The following is a 19,522-nucleotide window of genomic DNA, read 5'->3' as shown; positions in this document are numbered from 1 at the left end:
ACGGCTGGAACTGTAGTTGTCATGGTTATCACATAGCTTCGGTCTTCCTAAAGCCGTTCTGTTTGCCCCTTCCAACGCGTGCTGGCCTGCTGGTAATGATGTGTATCAAGCTCAGTGCTAAACATCACTGCAGGCGCCTGCCTCGCCTGCCTCGCATGGCTCACGCCTGCTGTCTGTGCCTCCTACATATAGCTGCATGTTCACGGCAGAGGCACGTAAAACAGAGATTCAGAACTGTGGTGAAATACAGAGATTCCAGAGAACCAGAACGTTTCATGTTCTTGATCAGCTGTTAAGCTGCTCACCTGGAATCTTCTCAGTGTGTGTATATATCTTCTCCCTGGACAGTGAACCTTGGTGTGAGCAGCACCTCACTGTACCTGCTCTGCCAGAACAGTCTGATATTTCTGTACTAATACACCAAAAAGAAATGTTTAATGTAAATAAGGCAATTAAAAAAAATTGTAGTAAAATAGTGAACTCCTCAGTGTGATGACATGCTTGTTTTAATGTGTTTTCTCAGATTTTGTTTTCTGGAGATTCAGTCTCTCACGGATTTAAAGCCACAGGCTGTCTGAAGTTCCAGAATGCCTTAATGTGACATGTTTTGGTAGATTCTATAATGTCTTCACCTTTCCCTGTGTAAAAATAAAGGCTCCAGCCCCATCTGTGTGAAGCCTGTGATTACCCCAGCGTAAAAGCCTTGAGATGCTTCCTGTTATATTTTTATACACAGGGAAACTATATAGCAGCAGTGGTGTAATAAGTTCTGGGTGAAGTGATAAACTGTGAGCATGGGGGGAAGAAGAGGGATGGAGGGAGAGGGAGAGAGAGAGGGAGAGAGATGCATTGCTGGATTTCCTGACGGACCCCAGAGGTGCTGTGGAAATGAGGCTGGACCCTGTTTGTATGTCAGTGTCAGACTCACTCAGGTCAGCAGGCTGCTACATGTAAACCCCAGTATCTCTACATCACAGGACAGCCTTTATCAATATATATATTTTTGCAGCTCTGAAGTAATACTTATAGGTTTTTTTTAACCTTTGCTAACTGTAAAGCCCAGATCATCATCATCATCATCATCATCATCATCATCATCATCATCATCATCACTGGCTAATGTAGCAGAGCTTCTGTGTGTGTGGGTGTGGGTGGGTGTGGGTGTGTGTGTGGTTGTGGGTGTGCACGCATGCGCGCTGTTATTCAGTTTCCCACAGAGAGGGGCAACTACAGTTTGGCTTTGTATTGGTTTTTTCTTGGTCCTTACACCTGAGTTATTAATTTCCTGGTCAAAGGTAAAGGCTGTGTGCAGTTAAGGTTACAACCTTCCTCTCATTTTGTGAGATGTTTTGGAATAAGCACCTTGAAGTGTTGAGTAGCTAAGTTTTCCATCTCAACACCCGTGTTTCTCTCCCCCTCTCCTGCACCACAGCTGCGGGCCCCTGTGTGTGTGAGGATAATGTGCAGATATGGTGCCTTGTCAGACCCACGTGATGCTACAGTGGCAGGAGCACCTGAACGGCTCTTGGGCCGTGGAGGACAGCATGCGCACGGCCACCCGGCCCGGCGCAGCCCTGCTGTACAGCAAGCTGCTCCAGAGCAAGGAGCTGGTGGGCCTGGCTCAGCCCATGCAGGACCTGCTGGGACCGCGCCTGCCGGACTTCCAGCAGGACGTTGGCGCTGATGAGGAGCGGGAGGGCTACCTATCCGCCCTGCTGCACAGCCAGCGGTGCCTGGGTCGCCGCGTGCTCGCCCGCACGCCCTACGCCCTGTCCCTGCATCACCGGCTGCTGGTGCTGCAGAGGGTCTACTACGCACTCCACAGCAAGTACCACGACCGCTTCCGCGCAGCCCCGGCGCCACCGCCGCCGGCCTCCTCTGCCGTGGATGGGGGTGCCCTGGAGCCTGCGGCCGAGCCATGGCAGGCGGGCGGGGGGCGCGTCAAGTCGGGCACGGACGTGCTGATCGAGATGGGCGTGCGCACGGGCCTGAGCCTCCTGTTCGCTCTGCTCCGGCAGAGCTGGCAGCACAGGGGCGTGGAGGAAACGTCTGACGCTGCCCTCTGCAACGAGGTGCTGGGCACCGCTTCCTCCGTGCTCGCTGCCCTGCCCCCGCTCTCGCTGGCCAACGAGAACAAGATCCCGGCAGTGGGGTTGGACTGCTTGGCTCAAGTGAGCGATTTCTTGAAGAGGACAGCAGTGAGCAGCTCCGGGGCGGACCGGGCCGGCCGCCGCCTGGCGCTGGAGCTCCTCCTGGGCCTTGCCGTGCAGAGGGGCTCTCTGCGCTTCCTCCTGGAGTGGGTGGAGGTGGCTCTGGCTGCCTCTTCTCCGTTTTCCTCATCGTCACCGTCCTCATCGTCATCATCTTCATCGTCACCTTCCTCTTCGGAGCCGCTGGGCGTCGGCTATGAGCTCATCACCCAGATCATGCTGCAGATATGGCAGTATTCGGTAGGTGCTTGTGGTTCTCACAGAACACACACACACACACACACACACACACACACACACACACACATAGGAGCTCCACCGCACCATTACTGTCAGTGAGCTCTCATCCACCGCCTTCCTCTCTCAGTAAGAGTTCTGCTCTCCTCTGTTCTCCTTTCCTCCCCTCTGTTCTCCTCTCCTCCTCTCCTCTCCTATCCTCTCCTCTCTTCTGTTCTCCTTTGGTCTATCTTCTCCTGCACAACCCTGTTATGATCTTCTCCTCCACTGCCTGTGGGCTCCTGGCAGCCGGCCAGGCCTTTGAAAGCCCTCCGCTGAGGGACGGGGTTCTGCGGAACAGGGACCACTCAGCGCAGAAGGAGATGCCGTGTTAAGTCCTCTGGCTCCTTCCGGCTGGAGACAGTGTCCACATTAACCACCAAGCCACGCTTTGTCCTGTCCTGTGCTTTGGTACAAGTGTGGGGTCAGCTGGCAGTGTGGGCGATGTGGGGGTCAGTTGGCAGCGTGGGTGATTGGTGGGGCCTGTCTGGTATCTGCTGAGGGGAGAATTATACACAGGGAGTGTTGAACTTCTGTTCTGTTAGTTTGGTAGAAATATCAAGACTTGTACTTTTCTGATAATGTAAAATTTAAGGTTATTTATTGGGTGTTGTTGTTGTTTACTCTCTCAGGGTTTTCGTGGTGATGTTGCCAACACTCAGGTGCTTAAGAAGGACGCAGATGGCCTCTGCAGTCTCTCACATGCAGCGCTCTGTCTCCTGGAGGAGGTGTGTGTGTGTGTGTGTGTGTGTGTGTGTGTGTGTGTGTGTGTGTGTGTGTGTGTGTGTGTGTGTGTGTGTGTACTTTATTAGTGCTTCCCATTGTTTGTTTGTGTTGTTGGTTGCTGCCAGGTTTAGTTCAGCTTTACTGTTCTCCTGTGTATAGTGAACCGTTCTCAGTGTGTGGGATGGTTGAAACTACCCAAAATACCTAGTGTGTGTGTGCGTGTGTGCGCGTGTGTGCGTGTGTGCGTGTGTGCGCGCGTGTGTGCGCGCGTGTGTGCTTGTGCGTGTGTGCTTGTGCGTGTGTGCTTGTGCGTGTGTGCTTGCGTGCGTGCGTGTGTCTGTCTGTGTGTGTGTCCAGATCTGCGCCCTGGCGTCGAGCTGCCTGTGCTCTTGCAGTGTGGGCTCAGTCCCCAGCTCTGAGGGGGACGTGGTGCAGGTGTACGTGTGGGGCAGTAACAGCAGTCACCAACTGGCTGAGGGCACTCTGGAGAAGATCCTACAGCCCAAACTGGCACACGGCTTTAGCCACGCACAGACGGTGTGTGTGTGTGTGTGTGTGTGGGTGTGTGTGGTATCCCATGTTGTTTACATAAAGCGATATAAACATATGGGTGTGCAGATCGAGGCTGGTCAGTACTGCACCTTCTCCGTGTCGGCCGACGGCTCTGTGCGGGCCTGCGGTAAGGGCAGCTATGGCCGTCTGGGCCTGGGCGACTCCAACAACCAGGCTGTGCCCAAGAAGTTGGCACTGGACCCCCCGCGCGCCGTGTGCAAGGTGTCCTCGTCCAAGGGCTCGGATGGGCACACGCTGGCCGTCACGGCCGACGGCGAGGTCTTCAGCTGGGGCGACGGAGACTACGGCAAACTGGGCCATGGTAACAGTGCCACGCAGAAGTACCCCAAGATTATACAGGGCCCCCTGCTTGGGAAGGTGAGGAACCACCGCTCAGACTGTTAGCTCTGTTGCTTTGCTGACCAGCACTGGGTGATGTGTGCGCGTGTGCCCTGTTGGTGGGGATGGGGCACTATAAGGGATTTTGTGGTTTGTTTGATGAGCACACTCTAATCTTTCAGTGTATTAAAATTACAAAAATAAATGAATAAATAGTAAATGTTGTAAAGGCAAATGGATGAGTCACAAGTGATTTTATTCACAGACATTTTGATGGTCTTTTCTAAGGGTGTTTGGTATCATTTACACTGTATTAGTGTATTTTGTGTGGTTGTTATGGGCATTTTTGGGCTCCACTTTGGGGTTGTATAGTCTTCTCTTGTGTGTGTGTGTGTGTGTGTGTGTGTGTGTGTGTTCTCTCCTCTTGTTTGCTAGGTGGTGGTGTGTGTGTCTGCTGGCTACAGACATAGTGCAGCAGTGACCAGTGATGGAGAGCTGTACACCTGGGGAGAGGGAGATTTTGGCCGGCTTGGTATGTGTTTCAGTTTCTCTCTCTCTCTCTGTCTGTCTGTCTGTCTGTCTGTCTGTCTTTCTTTCTTTCTTTCTTCCTCTCAATTCAGTTTCAGTTTAAATGAGATTTATTGGCATGACAAAAGAATACTGTATTGCTAAAATATTTTCTTTTCCTCTCTCCCTCTTTCTCTCCTCTCTCTCTCTGTGTGTCTCTCTCTCTGTCTCTCTCTCTCTCTCTCTCTCTAGGCCACAGTGACAGTCACAGTAGGAATGTCCCCACCCTGGTGAAGGACATTAGCGGGGTGGGCCAGGCTGCCTGTGGTAGTTCTCACACCATCGCTGTGTCACAGGACGGCCGTGTGGTCTGGTCCTTCGGAGGCGGAGACAACGGTCAGTCAGGGATCTGACAGCAGGGCTGAGTCATCATTCAGAAAGACTCTCTGCTTCAGTTCAACATAGAAAATCTACTATTGAACAAATATGTCTTTGTATTGCAGTGTTTATATGTAAAGACTGAGTCTTGCAGAAGGAAGTGTTCTTCACTAAGCTTTCAGAATTTCACTTCCGATGGTGTTGGGTGTTAAGATAAGTGTGAAGTGTACTGTTTGTGTCTTTGTATGTGTCTGTGCGTGCGTGTCTGTGCATGTTCCTCTTTGAAATTTGTGTGTGTGTGTGTGTTTTAGGGAAACTTGGACATGGGGACACGAATCGTGTGTATAGGCCCAAAGTGATTGAAGCTTTGCATGGTTACATTATCAGGAAAGTGTGTGCTGGCAGTCAGTGCTCACTGGCATTAACTTCTGCAGGACAGGTACACACACACCTGTACATACACATACGCACGCAGGCACGTGCATTCCCAGTCCACAGATTGAGTTTTTGTTCTTGTTTGGTCATATTATTTATGTCATTGCAAAAGCCTGTACACAGAAATGCATCTCGATAAGATTGATCCTTGCCTCTTCACTATTATATTCCCACACTGAGTCTCATGTCCATGTCCACTTGCGTGCGTGCGTGTGTGTATTTCCAGGTGTTTGCCTGGGGCTGTGGTTCCTGTCTGGGCTGTGGCTCATCTGAAACCACGTCTCTCAGGCCCCGCTTCATAGAGGAGCTGAGCATCACCAAGGTCATAGACATCTCGTGTGGAGACAGCCACTGTCTTGCCCTGTCCCACGGTGAGGGCTGACCACACAAACACACACACACATGCTGTGTCCACTCACACCTATCCTCGTGGGCTGTCTGAGTCCAGCTGCGCTGGTCCAACTCTGTCCTGCCCACAGTGGGCAGTCTAGTAGTCTAGTGTTCCCCTGTATTAACACACCTGAACTTTATCACCTAGTCATCCACCCTTCCCTGATTGGCTGCGTGAGGCAGGGAGTAGACTCTGCTCTTCTCAGCTTGATGCCTTGATGTCAGTGACCACATTGACGTATTACACTAGACAAAGACATTAATACATGTTTCTTATGTATTTTTCATGCCGAATCCAAATATGTTTTCATAAATTTCCATCACCCATAATGTTCCAGTATACTCATATATGATTATGTCCAATATGGAAAACGGTACCAAGGAAAGTGGGTCCCCTCTGTGTCATCAGACTACTGCTAGATACTGAAGAGGGATGTTCCTGAGGACAAATATAGATTAACTCCAAACTGAACACTCACAAAATATAGACTAACCCCACACTGAACACTCACAATAAATATAGACTAACCCCACACTGAACACGCACAATAAATATAGACTAACCCCACACTGAACACGCACAATAAATATAGACTAACCCCACACTGAACACGCACAATAAATATAGACTAACCCCACACTGAACACGCACAATAAATATAGACTAACCCCACACTGAACACGCACAATAAATATAGACTAACCCCACACTGAACACGCACAATAAATATAGACTAACCCCACACTGAACACGCACAATAAATATAGACTAACCCCACACTGAACACGCACAATAAATATAGACTAACCCCACACTGAACACGCACAATAAATATAGACTAACCCCACACTGAACACGCACAATAAATATAGACTAACCCCACACTGAACACGCACAATAAATATAGACTAACCCCACACTGAACATTCACAAAATATAGACTAACCCCACACTGAACACTCACAATAAATATAGACTAACCCCACACTGAACATTCACAAAATATAGACTAACCCCACACTGAACACTCACAAAATATAGACTAAAATATAGACTGAACACTCACACTGTACACTTTAGATGCATGTTTGTACATATTTTAAATGTAACAGCCTTATTTGCGAATAAGTAGTATATAATTTAAAATTCACACACTTGTTCTGTAAATTCCACCTGTTTTAGTGTGGGATGCAAAAAAGTTCTAATGCAACACACTGCATCTAGCACTGATGAAAAATAAAAAAAAATGTTTATTATGCTTTTTGTTAAATATTGTTTTGTCTCAGAAAATGAGGTATATGCATGGGGCAATAACGCCATGGGCCAGTGTGGACAGGGACACACATCCACGCCAGTCACCAAGCCTAAGAAAGTGATTGGTCTAGAAGGGCTGTCAATCCAGCAGATCACAGCAGGCACCTCCCACAGCCTGGCTTGGACAGCAGTCCCCACAGACAGGTAAAAACTCAGAAGAGAGCAAAAGATTGGATAGAGAGAGAGAGAGAGAAAGAGAGGAGTGTAGGGAAAGAGAGAGAGGAGTGTAGAGAGATGGAGAGAGTGAGAGAGAAATGAAGAGGGAGAGAAATGGAGAGAGTGCATGAGTGAGTGAGAAACCAGAACGCTCTAAACCAGAACGGACTAACTTGAAAGAATTCAGTAATTGAAACATGAATGTACAGTTAATCTCTTTATGCTACAGTCTCTGCTGATGAAAAAGAAAAAGTATTACTACTGATGATAAGTTTACTGGTACTAGAACAAACACCACCACTACTACTACTACTAATAATAATAAAACCATTACTAGTAATATTATTATTATTATTATTATTACTACTACTACTATTAGTATTACTACTGATGATAAGTTTACTGGTACTAGAACAAACACCACCACTACTACTACTATTAGTATTACTACTGATGATAAGTTTACTGGTACTAGAACAAACACCACCACTACTACTACTATTAGTATTACTACTGATGATAAGTTTACTGGTACTAGAACAAACACCACCACTACTACTACTATTAGTATTACTACTGATGATAAGTTTACTGGTACTAGAACAAACACCACCACTACTACTACTATTAGTATTACTACTGATGATAAGTTTACTGGTACTAGGACAAACACCACCACTACTACTACTACTAGTATTACTACTGATGATAAGTTTACTGGTACTAGAACAAACACCACCACTACTACTACTATTAGTATTACTACTGATGATAAGTTTACTGGTACTAGGACAAACACCACCACTACTACTACTACTAGTATTACTACTGATGATAAGTTTACTGGTACTAGGACAAACACCACCACTACTACTACTACTAGTATTACTACTGATGATAAGTTTACTGGTACTAGAACAAACACCACCACTACTACTACTATTAGTATTACTACTGATGATAAGTTTACTGGTACTAGAACAAACACCACCACTACTACTACTATTAGTATTACTACTGATGATAAGTTTACTGGTACTAGAACAAACACCACCACTACTATTACTACTAATAATAATAAAACCATTACTAGTAATATTATTATTATTATTATTACTACTACTACTATTAGTATTACTACTGATGATAAGTTTACTGGTACTAGAACAAACACCACCACTACTACTACTACTACTAATAATAAAACCATTACTAGTAATATTATTATTATTATTATTACTACTACTACTATTAGTATTACTACTGATGATAAGTTTACTGGTACTAGGACAAACACCACCACTACTACTACTATTAGTATTACTACTGATGATAAGTTTACTGGTACTAGAACAAACACCACCACTACTATTACTACTAATAATAATAAAACCATTACTAGTAATATTATTATTATTATTATTACTACTACTACTATTAGTATTACTACTGATGATAAGTTTACTGGTACTAGAACAAACACCACCACTACTACTACTACTACTAATAATAAAACCATTACTAGTAATATTATTATTATTATTATTACTACTACTACTATTAGTATTACTACTGATGATAAGTTTACTGGTACTAGGACAAACACCACCACTACTACTACTATTAGTATTACTACTGATGATAAGTTTACTGGTACTAGGACAAACACCACCACTACTACTACTATTAGTATTACTACTGATGATAAGTTTACTGGTACTAGGACAAACACCACCACTACTACTACTATTAGTATTACTACTGATGATAAGTTTACTGGTACTAGGACAAACACCACCACTACTACTACTATTAGTATTACTACTGATGATAAGTTTACTGGTACTAGGACAAACACCACCACTACTACTACTATTAGTATTACTACTGATGATAAGTTTACTGGTACTAGGACAAACACCACCACTACTATTACTACTAATAATAATAAAACCATTACTAGTAATATTATTATTATTATTATTACTACTACTACTATTAGTATTACTACTGATGATAAGTTTACTGGTACTAGGACAAACACCACCACTACTATTACTACTAATAATAATAAAACCATTACTAGTAATATTATTATTATTATTATTACTACTACTACTATTAGTATTACTACTGATGATAAGTTTACTGGTACTAGGACAAACACCACCACTACTATTACTACTAATAATAATAAAACCATTACTAGTAATATTATTATTATTATTATTACTACTACTACTATTAGTATTACTACTGATGATAAGTTTACTGGTACTAGGACAAACACCACCACTACTATTACTACTAATAATAATAAAACCATTACTAGTAATATTATTATTATTATTATTACTACTACTACTATTAGTATTACTACTGATGATAAGTTTACTGGTACTAGGACAAACACCACCACTACTACTACTACTAATAATAATAAAACCATTACTAGTAATATTATTATTATTATTATTACTACTACTACTATTAGTATTACTACTGATGATAAGTTTACTGGTACTAGGACAAACACCACCACTACTACTACGAGTAGTGCTTTAGCCAACGAATGATATCATCACCTCTGACATGCTTGAGTGTTTACAGCAGGTGTAGGACTACTACTACTACTACTACTAATAATAATAAAACCATTACTAGTAATATTATTATTATTATTATTACTACTACTACTATTAGTATTACTACTAAAATTGTTACTACTACTATTACTGCTACTACAAGGACAGGAACTGCAACTAATTGCTATTATTATTTGGTCAAGGCAGATTCTGTTTTTGTAGGTTAATGAACTGTTGTGTATTAGAATAGTGACTTTACATTAGAGTACTGACTTTATAATGACTAATGTAAAGTTATTAATTTAATGATTGCATTAGACTAATGACTTCTCAGCAGATGTTGAGTCCCAGTGAGTAAGCCAAGGGTGCCAGTGGTAAAGAAAAACTCCCTAGAGCACGAGGAAGAAACCTGGAGAGGAACCAAGACTCAAAGGGGGTGGGAGAAGGGCATCCTCCTTTGTCCAATCTCAATGATCACAAATTCCATTATTGTGCAAATTCATTTTATGTGTGTGTGTGTGTGTGTGTGTATGTGTGTGTATGTGTGTGTATGTGTATGTGTGTGTATGTGTATGTGTGTGTATGTGTATGTGTGTGTATGTGTGTGTATGTGTGTGTATACATGTATGTGTGTGTATGTGTGTGTATACATGTATGTGTGTGTATACATGTATGTGCATGATGTGTGTGTCTGTGTGTTTATCTTGGCAGGCAGCTGGTGGCGTGGCACAGGCCGTATTGTGTTGACCTGGAGGAGAGCACGTTCACCTACCTGCGCAGCTTCCTGGAGCGCTACTGTGACAGCATCAGCAGGGACACACCTCCACCCCCATTCTCCTCAAAGAGGTGACACACACACACACACACACACACACACACACACACACACACACACACACACCTCCACCCCCATTCTCCTCAAAGAGGTGACACACACACACACACACACACACACACACACACACACAAATACACACCTCCACCCCCATTCTCCTCAAAGAGGTGACACACACACACACACACACACAAATACACACCTCCACCCCCATTCTCCTCAAAGAGGTGACACACACACACTCACACACACACACACAAATACACACCTCAACCCCCGTTCTCCTTAAAGAGATAATATGCACATACACAAATACACACCAGTACCCCCGTTCTCCTCAAAGAGGTGATCACACACACACACACACACACACACACACACACACACACACACACTGCCCAGCTCCTTTCACCTCAAAGAAGTCACACATGTGCACACTCAGTAGCTTTCTGTTTGAAGACAGAACTCAAACTCTTGTACAGACACACATAGAAGACGGATGGTTTCAGTTGTGTAGCTTGCAGGGTCACTTTGCTCTCACGTGAATATGGGAATACCGACCGCAGATGGGGCGTCGGAGGTCAGTACCCTGACGCTGCTGCATTTATGTAGCACGAGTGTAGACTCAGTGTGTCAGGAAGCAGCAGTCAAGTCCTTCTCAGGCTCCGCTCACCGGCCTTGGAGGGAGGGGGAGGACGTTTATCAGGGGACGTGGACAGTGTTTATCAAAGAGACAGATAAGCCCTGATGGTCTTGCCTTGACCCTGAGGTGGTAAGGTCTCCCCAGCAGCTGTGGAGAAACCCTATCAGACGTGCAGGCAGTCAAGGTCGAGACTGACACACACACACACACACACACACACACACACACACACACACACACACACACAGAGACACATATGGCCTGTCCCACAGTGCCTCTCTCTTGTTCCTGCCCTGCCCGCTCATGCAGGGAGCACCACCAGTTCGTGCTGCTGTGTCTGAAGCTGCTGTCCAGCCACCTGTCGCTGGCCCACGCTGGGGCCACTGGTGCGGCCGTGCTGGGGGCCCAGGGCAGGCCCCTCCGCAACCTGCTCTTCAGACTCATTGACTCCGACGTGCCTGAACGCTTACAGCAGGTGCAGCCCCACGCCCGCCTCCTGTGGGTTTACATCAGCTCGTAGTGTGGGTCATATCAATACAATCTGGCCGTAAAGGCGGTGGGGATTAAACACACCCAGTGGGTGTAGGGTGGATGTAAGGTGGGTGTAGGGTGTAGAGTAAATCACTGTTGGTGTGAAAGCTTATGGGGTAATGCTAGAATTTATCTTGCATCTTAATTTTCAGTATTTCATAAAACAATAGAGGCTTAGTCTGTTGTTGAATTTTCATGGCCTAGTACAAATGAGTCATTCACTGGTGCTAAAATCGTGTGCGTGCGTGCGTGCGTGTGTAGGAGGTGATGAACACATTGTCGATCGGAGCGTCTCTCTTGCTGCCGCCTCTCAGGGAGAGAACAGAACTGCTGCACTCACTCCTACCTCAGGGTCCAGAGAGCTGGGAGTCTCTCTCTAAAGGACAGGTACACCCCCACACACACACACCCCCACACGCACACAGGTGGGTTTTAGAGGCCAGCATGCCAGCTGATTGTATTTGCTGTTAGGATGTATGTGGCTCTAATGACCAATGCTGGAGGTTTTGAACGTTTCTGTGCCCACTGTTCTCTCTAACTCCCACACCTCCTCCGTCACACAATAGCAGCCAATGAGGGAGGCCGAGGGCTGTCACATGCTCCCACCGCAGCCAATCACTGTACCACACACATTCTAACACATCCTAACACAACCACATAGCGCACACACACACACATCCTAACACAACCACATAGCGCACACACACACACATCCTAACACAACTACATAGCGCACACACACACATCCTAACATACCCACGCAGCACACACTCATCCTTACTCCCCCACACGGCACACACACATCCTCACACACCCACACCACAACGTTTTTCTGCCACTCAGGAGCCCAAACTACTGTCTTACATTTTCTTCATCATCATCATCATCATCATCATCAGAGCAGCCTTGCTAAGTCCTGTCTGTCCTCCAGCGTCTGCAGTTAGACATGGTGCTGAACAGTCTCCAGGAGCAGAGCCACGTGGCTTGCCTGCTGGGGTTCAGCTCTCCGGGGGAGCTGGGTGCCGGCCTTGGCCTGCCCCCGACGCCGGACAGACCCACACACGCCTCCAGCTCCAGCACTGAGGCCCCAGACCACCTGCATCTGGCTGAAGTCCTGCTCAAGACCCTCCTATTAAGCATAGGCTTCTACACGGTCAGTCTGCGACCCTGACAAGGCTGAATTTGTAAATATAGACTAGATTTGACCTGGCTGGGCTTGTTAATATAGAATAGACTTGTCCTGGCTGGACTTGTTAATATAGACTAATTTTGACCTGACTGGACTTGTTAATATGGAGTGTTTATATTTAATGATCACATAGCAACACTGATTTCGGTATCTGGCTCATTGGTTCACAAATCAGCAGTCCAGCAGTGATGTGCAGGTCGTCCGTGGTTGGCCAGGGTTTGGGTAGGAGGACTGTACCAGTCTGTGAACAACTCTGGCTTCCTTTTGGCTTTGTGACAACTTTCTTATGCCGATAGCATAAAAGTAAGCTCTTAGACTTTCCCTTTTTCTTTACTGTTTCTCTTTTAATACTTTAATGCTGTGTGTGTGTGTGTGTGTGTGTGTGTGTGTGTAGGAGCGTGCCTTTGGTGAGCTGGAGAAGAACAGTGACAAGCAGCAGTCTGTCTCTGCTCAGAAACAGACTGAAGCTCCATCTCACTTCCACCACCTGCTGTCAGCACTGCACAAACACCTGCTGGCCCACTGTTACATCTACACCAGCACTGAGGTACGGCCACTCCACCACACCTACACCAGCATTGAGGTACGGCCACTCCACCACACCTACACCAGCACTGAGGTACGGCCACTCCACCACACCTACACCAGCACTGAGGTACGGCCACTCCACCACACCTACAGTAGCACTGAGGTACGGCCATGCCACCACATTTCCTGAGCAATAGCTGATTGGTAAGAGTGTTTAAATGCACATTTTAACACTTTGTTGTCTAATGACTCCAGACACATCTTCCATCTTGCTTTTCTTGTAAATAAAGCTTCATTCGTGGTTTGTGTGTGTGTTTGTGTGTGTGTGCGCAGGACGACAGCAGTGTGATGTTACTCCACAAGCACTTGTGTCTGCTGCTGCCATGTGCGGGGGACACATTCCAGAGGTCCACCGTTCTGCTGAAGGAAAGCTCACTGGACAAGCATGTGATTAATAAACTACACAGTAAGACCACTTGTGTGTCCACATAAACTTACACAGAGACAAGATAGAAGGGGGGTTTGTGTGTGTGTGTTTGTCTGGTTTAGCTGTGTTGTTTGGCTCAGTAGCAGGTAGTCTCCTGTGTCAGGTGATGTACTCTGTGTGTGTGTCTGGTTTAGCTGTGCTGTTTGGCTCCTGTGTCAGGTGATGTACTGTGTGTGTGTGTGTGTGTGTGTGTGTGTGTGTCTGGTTTAGCTGTGCTGTTTGGCTCAGTAGCAGGTAGTCTCCTGTGTCAGGTGATGTACTCTGTGCTGTTGCTGCCTCTGGCTGTGGTTAAGCCCCTCCTCCCCCACCTGCTCACCCTGCTGGAGCACCTGAACACTCTGAACTGCTACCTGCCCTACACCTGTGTGCTGGAGGAGCTGGAGCTGGAGGACACGGCTCAGGGTAAACACATAAACACAGGCACACACACGCGTACACACACACAAACAGGCGCACACACACAAATGTGTACACACATTTATATAATGCACGCATATTCACACACATACACACACATACACAAACACACAAATGTGTATACACACACTCAGACCCACACAAAGAGGCATACACACACACACACACACACACAAGGTTTGAAGAATCTTTGTTTGAGCCTGTTTGACAAGTAACTTTTTAATCTCTGAAGTTATTAATTGTATTAGTTTATTAGTTTTCAGGTTATTACTGTGTTAGTGTTTTTGCAGTTTATACAGGTAGTTAAATAAAGCCACCAAATTTGTGAATAACCTTTAAAGAAATTATTTGAGAATCTTCTTTTAAGCATTTAAGGTTTAAGGAATAGTTGGCAGGTTTGTGGTCCACGTTTATACTTCACTCTTGTACCTACATACCTACTGTATTAGTTTTAATGTAGTTACTAAATAAAGTCTTCTGCTTTAATAACTAAATAATAATTGTGGCTATTATGAGGTTAAAAGCCTTCATATGCTGTGTGCTGTGACATGACTAAGAGATCTGACCCCATTCCCCCTATCCAGAGGGACCAGAGGTCACAGCCCCCGCCCTTGACTCTGAGACACATGACTGGGCATGGCTTTTGGACTTAGAGAGGTGTGTGGCACTGGCGATTGGTCGATGCCTGGGTGGGATGCTCCAGGGCCCTCCCCCTTCCATCCAGGAAAAGATGGCAGAGTTTTGGCTCTCGAACCCACTGCTGAGGAATGGACTCGAGATGAACGCCGAACGGCTGGGTAACGAAACACCTCTGACACGTCCATCTGGCGATGCATTGGAGCTTGGTGTAGGTCACCCACGTGCTTGTGTTTCTGGGGCCTGTGCAGACTGGGCCATTGGCCGGCTGGGTGAGGCGGCGCCGCTCGGCTGCGGGGACACCTGGCTGACCGAACTGCATCTGTCTGCTGAGAATGCCACGCTGGTGGAGCTGGCGCTGGGTTCCCCTCGAGAGCCCGCCAGCGCCCTCTGGAGGAAGGTGAAGGAGTACGCCGCCAGCCGAGGTGAGGCGGGCTGGGCTTACACTGGCTTTAAACGGAGTGGGGAAAAAAGGAGGAATTCCGCCAAGTCTGACTGGTTAAATTTGTGTGTGTGTGTTGTAGACTGGGACGGTGGAGTTACAGTGGGAGATGCTCTGCTGGAGACGGCATGTCGCTGCAGTCTTGCTGCTCTGCTGAAGCACACAGGCCTGCAGGACGTGGCCTACCGGCAGGACAGGTGGGTACCGCTCTCTGCACTCATCACCCAGCTTCTTTTACCCCGCCCACCTCCCGCTATCCCCCGCCTATCGCCCCGTCTTTCTCACATCCCTCCTTTTCAATCATGATCTTTCCCCGCCCATCATCTCCTCCTCCCTCCAATCAGCGCTTTCTCGCCACACATCACCCCTCCTACTCCTGTTTCCTCCCACCCAACACTACAAATGCAGTGATCTCTCCCTCACAAACACATTGTTGCCCTCTGAGGTGCGGGGGAGTTCCAGCATGGACAGACCGGCTGGTTTGGACTCCAGCTGTGTGTGTGTGTGTGTGTGTGTGTGTGTGTGTGTGTGTGTGAGAGAGAGTGTGTGTGTGTGTGTGTGTGTGTGTGTGTGTGTGTGTGAGAGAGAGAGAGACAGGCTAAGGCACTGAACACAGACATGTCATCCTCTGCCACATTTTGCTTACTGACATCTCACTGATGTCTCAGTCTCACATCCTTTTTTCTTTCTCCCTTCTCTGTGTCTTTTTCGCTGTCCTACTCTACTCACTCTCTCTCTCTCACTCACACACACACACACACACACACACACACACACACACACACACACACACACAGTGCCCTTGTCCTACCTCTGCTGTCTAGCTCTGTGTATGATAAAGGCTCTTTGAGTGTCTGAACTGGCACTTCCAGTAAATCAGAATAAACAGACTGGGGACTGAGGGTGGGAAGTCTTACCATAAATCACCCCTGTCCTTTCACTCCTGTGTGTGTATGCTCATGCATGGGTGCATTTGTGTGTGTCTGTGTGTATGCGTATGCTCACACATGCTCCGTGTGTGTGTGTGCGCGCGCGTATGCGTGTGTGCTTGTGCAACTGCAGGTACGAGCCCTGTGATGTGCTCATAGAGGTCTATGAGGCAGTGTACAAGATCCGCAACACTCTTCTTTTTCACAAAGACAACCCTGGAAATGCAGGCAATACACTTCCTACGATGGTCACTAAACAGGTGAAGACACTTCTGCCCCTGTTGGACTGCTCCGTGCCAGGGCGGTGGGGGGTTGTGTTTGCCTTTTAGTGTTGTAAACTCTTGTGAACAGCTGTTTCATACCTACAGCAGTGAAACTATGTAGGTTATGGTGCATTTAGTGGGTAGAGTATAACTTTTTTGTGAAAGAATGCCTAGTTATAGTTCTGTCACTAGTATCTGCCCGAGTACCAGACCACTTCTGTCCTCTGTGTCCCCGCTGTGCCTGGGTCCGTGTAGAGCTCGGCAGAATCCCAGAGCCCAGGAGAGGATGGGCAGGAGGCGGGTGTATCTGGAGAGCAGACAGGGAGAGAACCGGAGACAGGCGGCCAGGACGTGAACATAGCCGAACACAACCAGGACGATCCTCCAGAGGACGAGACACCCAGCATCAGTATGTACTTGCCGGGTAATCACACTGCTTTTTGTGTTTTTGCATGCATACACATGCATGTGCACAAACACACAACACACACACACACACACACACACACACACACACACATATTACAATGTCGTGCTTGTTCCATGGTTGCTTCCTGTCATGTTCAGGCCGTGATTCACGTCCTTGGAGTCATGTTGGAAGTAGAGATGTTTCCTCTGACACTTGGAATAAACCATGATGGATCTGCACTTTTAAACTGATCTATAATCACTTACCTTGCTTGTGGAACTGGCTTAGGCTTGTGTGTGTCTAATCAGTCCTATTAGGATGCACATTCTAGAAATAACTTGTTTTTGATTTACTCTTGATCCAAAAACCAGTCCAAGCTGCCGTCTCCGGTACGCTAATACAGGGGCTTTGTGTGCGTGTTTGCGTGTGTGCGCGCATGCATTAACCCTGCGCTTGTCCTCCCTGCAGAGGTGCTCCAGTCCTTCCTGGCTACACGTGAGGCGATGCAGCTGCAGCAGAGCGAGACGCTGTACGAGTCCTCGGGCACCAGCACCCTGCCCAGCAGCACAGAGAGCCCAGGCAGCCCTGACAGAGGGCCAGCACACAGGCCCTGGGACATCCAGCCCCCGGCCCAGCACAGCCTGCCCTTCTCCACAGCCTGCCACCTCGTGGTCAACCGCTGTCTCTTCCTGCTGCTGGGTGTCAGGCCAGCCTGGCAGGACCAAGGCCGGTCTGTGGAGACACACACCGAGAGCACCACCAGGTGAGTGAGTGTGAGTGTGTGTGTCTGTGAGTGTGTGTCTGTGAGTGAGAGGGTGTGGGCAGTGGTGTCTCAGTGGTTAAGGTACTGGACTACTAGTCAGACAGTTGCTGGTTCAATTGCCATCACTGTTGGGCCCCTGAGCAAGACCCTTAACCCTCAATTACTCAAGTTGTACTCAGTCATAATTGTAAGTCATTTTGGATAAAAGCATCAGCTAAATGCCATAAATGTAATTTATGAGAGTGTTTAAATTATGCTTCATAACCCCCTCATTACTTTTATTGATACAGTTTAGCATATTAAACCACTTTTAAGGTCCACACTGTTATAAATCAGACAAATGGACACGCATAGAAAATTATTATTAATATTCTTTGAAATTTCTTGTTCCAACAGGGGACCGACATACTTTTTTGAAGACCAAGGCATCAGAGGAGAGTTTTCTGCTGCTCCGGACGGTCTGAAGCACAGTGAGAGAGAGGTAGTGTGTCCATTGTCCATCTGCACCGGTCTGGGTATGCAGGGTTGTGCTGGAGGCCAGGGTGTAGCGCTCACGGCTCCACCCCCGAAACCCTGCAGGGCCAGCGCCACTTCACAAGGTGATGGTGTCCTAGGCTTGAGGGACGCTGTCTTCATGGTTATCTAGTTTGTCTGAGCTTTCTAAATGAAGTTTTGGAATCCCATCTAGTGGTTAATTTTCAATAGTCAGTTTCACTATGTTCTGTCAGTCTGTGAGTGTGTCTCTCTGTTTCTAAGAAGCCAGACCAGTCTGTGAGCTCCTCTGCTCCAGCCAAGAACAAGATTGGTAAGTAGTGTGTTTCTTTTATCTTCCATGCTGGGTTTTTGAGTTGTACTGTATGTGTTCCACCACTTCTCCCAGCCTGTGCTAGTCCAGTGTGTCTTCTGTGGTCCATGCAGTAGTGTCAGGGACTGATGTGGTAACTGAGGTCTAGACTCCCAATTCCACAGCTAGGGCCAGTACCTAACCTCACACAGCCCGACACGTGTAAGGATGAAGGAATATTTATGCACTGGACATATCCAATCTGTACAGAGTATCTTATGTGATAGCAGTTAGCGAATTATATTGTTCTAAAGCGTACTTGTTTAGAAAGGTCTGTGCGTGCGCGTGTGTGTGTGTGCAGGTTTACCGTTGTGTTCTCTGGGCATCATGAAGGGTGCCTGGGAGAGACTACGCCAGTGTATCAGCCCCACTGTACCGCTGACCACAGAGACTGAGACTGCACCCTTGCTGGAACAGGTCTCACACATGCACGCGCGCACACACACACACCCTTCTGCTAGAACACACCAGCTCTCTGACACTCCTTCACACGTCCACAGTCTCCAAGATAAATTGTTGTTGTTGTTGTATGTGTATATTTATTTATATGTTGATTTAGACCATAGCTGCTCTATGTACTATTACAGATACTCCAATGTTCCCCATGCACAGGTGCTGAGCTTCTTGTGTGAGGGACTATTGAGGACATCTGCCTTGGTGGAGAGGGTGTCGGGTTGCCATGCCGACCCCAGAGCCATCCCTCTGGCCATGACGCAGCAACAGCAGAGGGCTGAGGT

General features: G+C 47.0%; 1 protein-coding gene across 11 annotated transcripts in view; it reads left to right on the top strand.

Moving 5' to 3' along the window:
• LOC113586311 (putative E3 ubiquitin-protein ligase HERC1) overlaps nt 1-19,522 on the top strand; it is a 207,748-nt gene that overhangs the window by 3,863 nt on the left and 184,363 nt on the right. For 9 of the 11 annotated variants that reach the window (XM_035527665.2, XM_035527671.2, XM_035527669.2 and 6 more), the window contains exons 2-27: nt 1,433-2,450; nt 3,119-3,214; nt 3,570-3,749; nt 3,831-4,142; nt 4,539-4,635; nt 4,863-5,006; nt 5,300-5,427; nt 5,650-5,794; nt 7,101-7,272; nt 10,581-10,715; nt 11,657-11,822; nt 12,140-12,265; nt 12,810-13,031; nt 13,462-13,614; nt 13,929-14,061; nt 14,293-14,484; nt 15,084-15,296; nt 15,387-15,560; nt 15,660-15,774; nt 16,640-16,766; nt 17,025-17,193; nt 17,647-17,941; nt 18,338-18,422; nt 18,698-18,746; nt 19,087-19,202; nt 19,398-19,520. In XM_035527665.2, the coding sequence (XP_035383558.2) occupies nt 1,470-2,450; nt 3,119-3,214; nt 3,570-3,749; nt 3,831-4,142; nt 4,539-4,635; nt 4,863-5,006; nt 5,300-5,427; nt 5,650-5,794; nt 7,101-7,272; nt 10,581-10,715; nt 11,657-11,822; nt 12,140-12,265; nt 12,810-13,031; nt 13,462-13,614; nt 13,929-14,061; nt 14,293-14,484; nt 15,084-15,296; nt 15,387-15,560; nt 15,660-15,774; nt 16,640-16,766; nt 17,025-17,193; nt 17,647-17,941; nt 18,338-18,422; nt 18,698-18,746; nt 19,087-19,202; nt 19,398-19,520 (4,848 nt within the window). In that variant the 5' untranslated portion in view covers nt 1,433-1,469. The remainder of the gene's footprint in view (nt 1-1,432; nt 2,451-3,118; nt 3,215-3,569; nt 3,750-3,830; nt 4,143-4,538; nt 4,636-4,862; nt 5,007-5,299; nt 5,428-5,649; nt 5,795-7,100; nt 7,273-10,580; nt 10,716-11,656; nt 11,823-12,139; nt 12,266-12,809; nt 13,032-13,461; nt 13,615-13,928; nt 14,062-14,292; nt 14,485-15,083; nt 15,297-15,386; nt 15,561-15,659; nt 15,775-16,639; nt 16,767-17,024; nt 17,194-17,646; nt 17,942-18,337; nt 18,423-18,697; nt 18,747-19,086; nt 19,203-19,397; nt 19,521-19,522) is intronic. The other 2 variants (XM_035527670.2, XM_035527666.2) reach the window with 2 other exon arrangements.

This window comes from Electrophorus electricus, chromosome 8 (genome assembly GCF_041902795.1).
Source record: "Electrophorus electricus isolate QZ-2024a chromosome 8, ASM4190279v1, whole genome shotgun sequence".
NCBI lineage: Eukaryota > Metazoa > Chordata > Actinopteri > Gymnotiformes > Gymnotidae > Electrophorus > Electrophorus electricus.
Note: the sequence above shows the minus strand (reverse complement) of the source record. Positions and strands in the feature narration are given on the sequence as shown.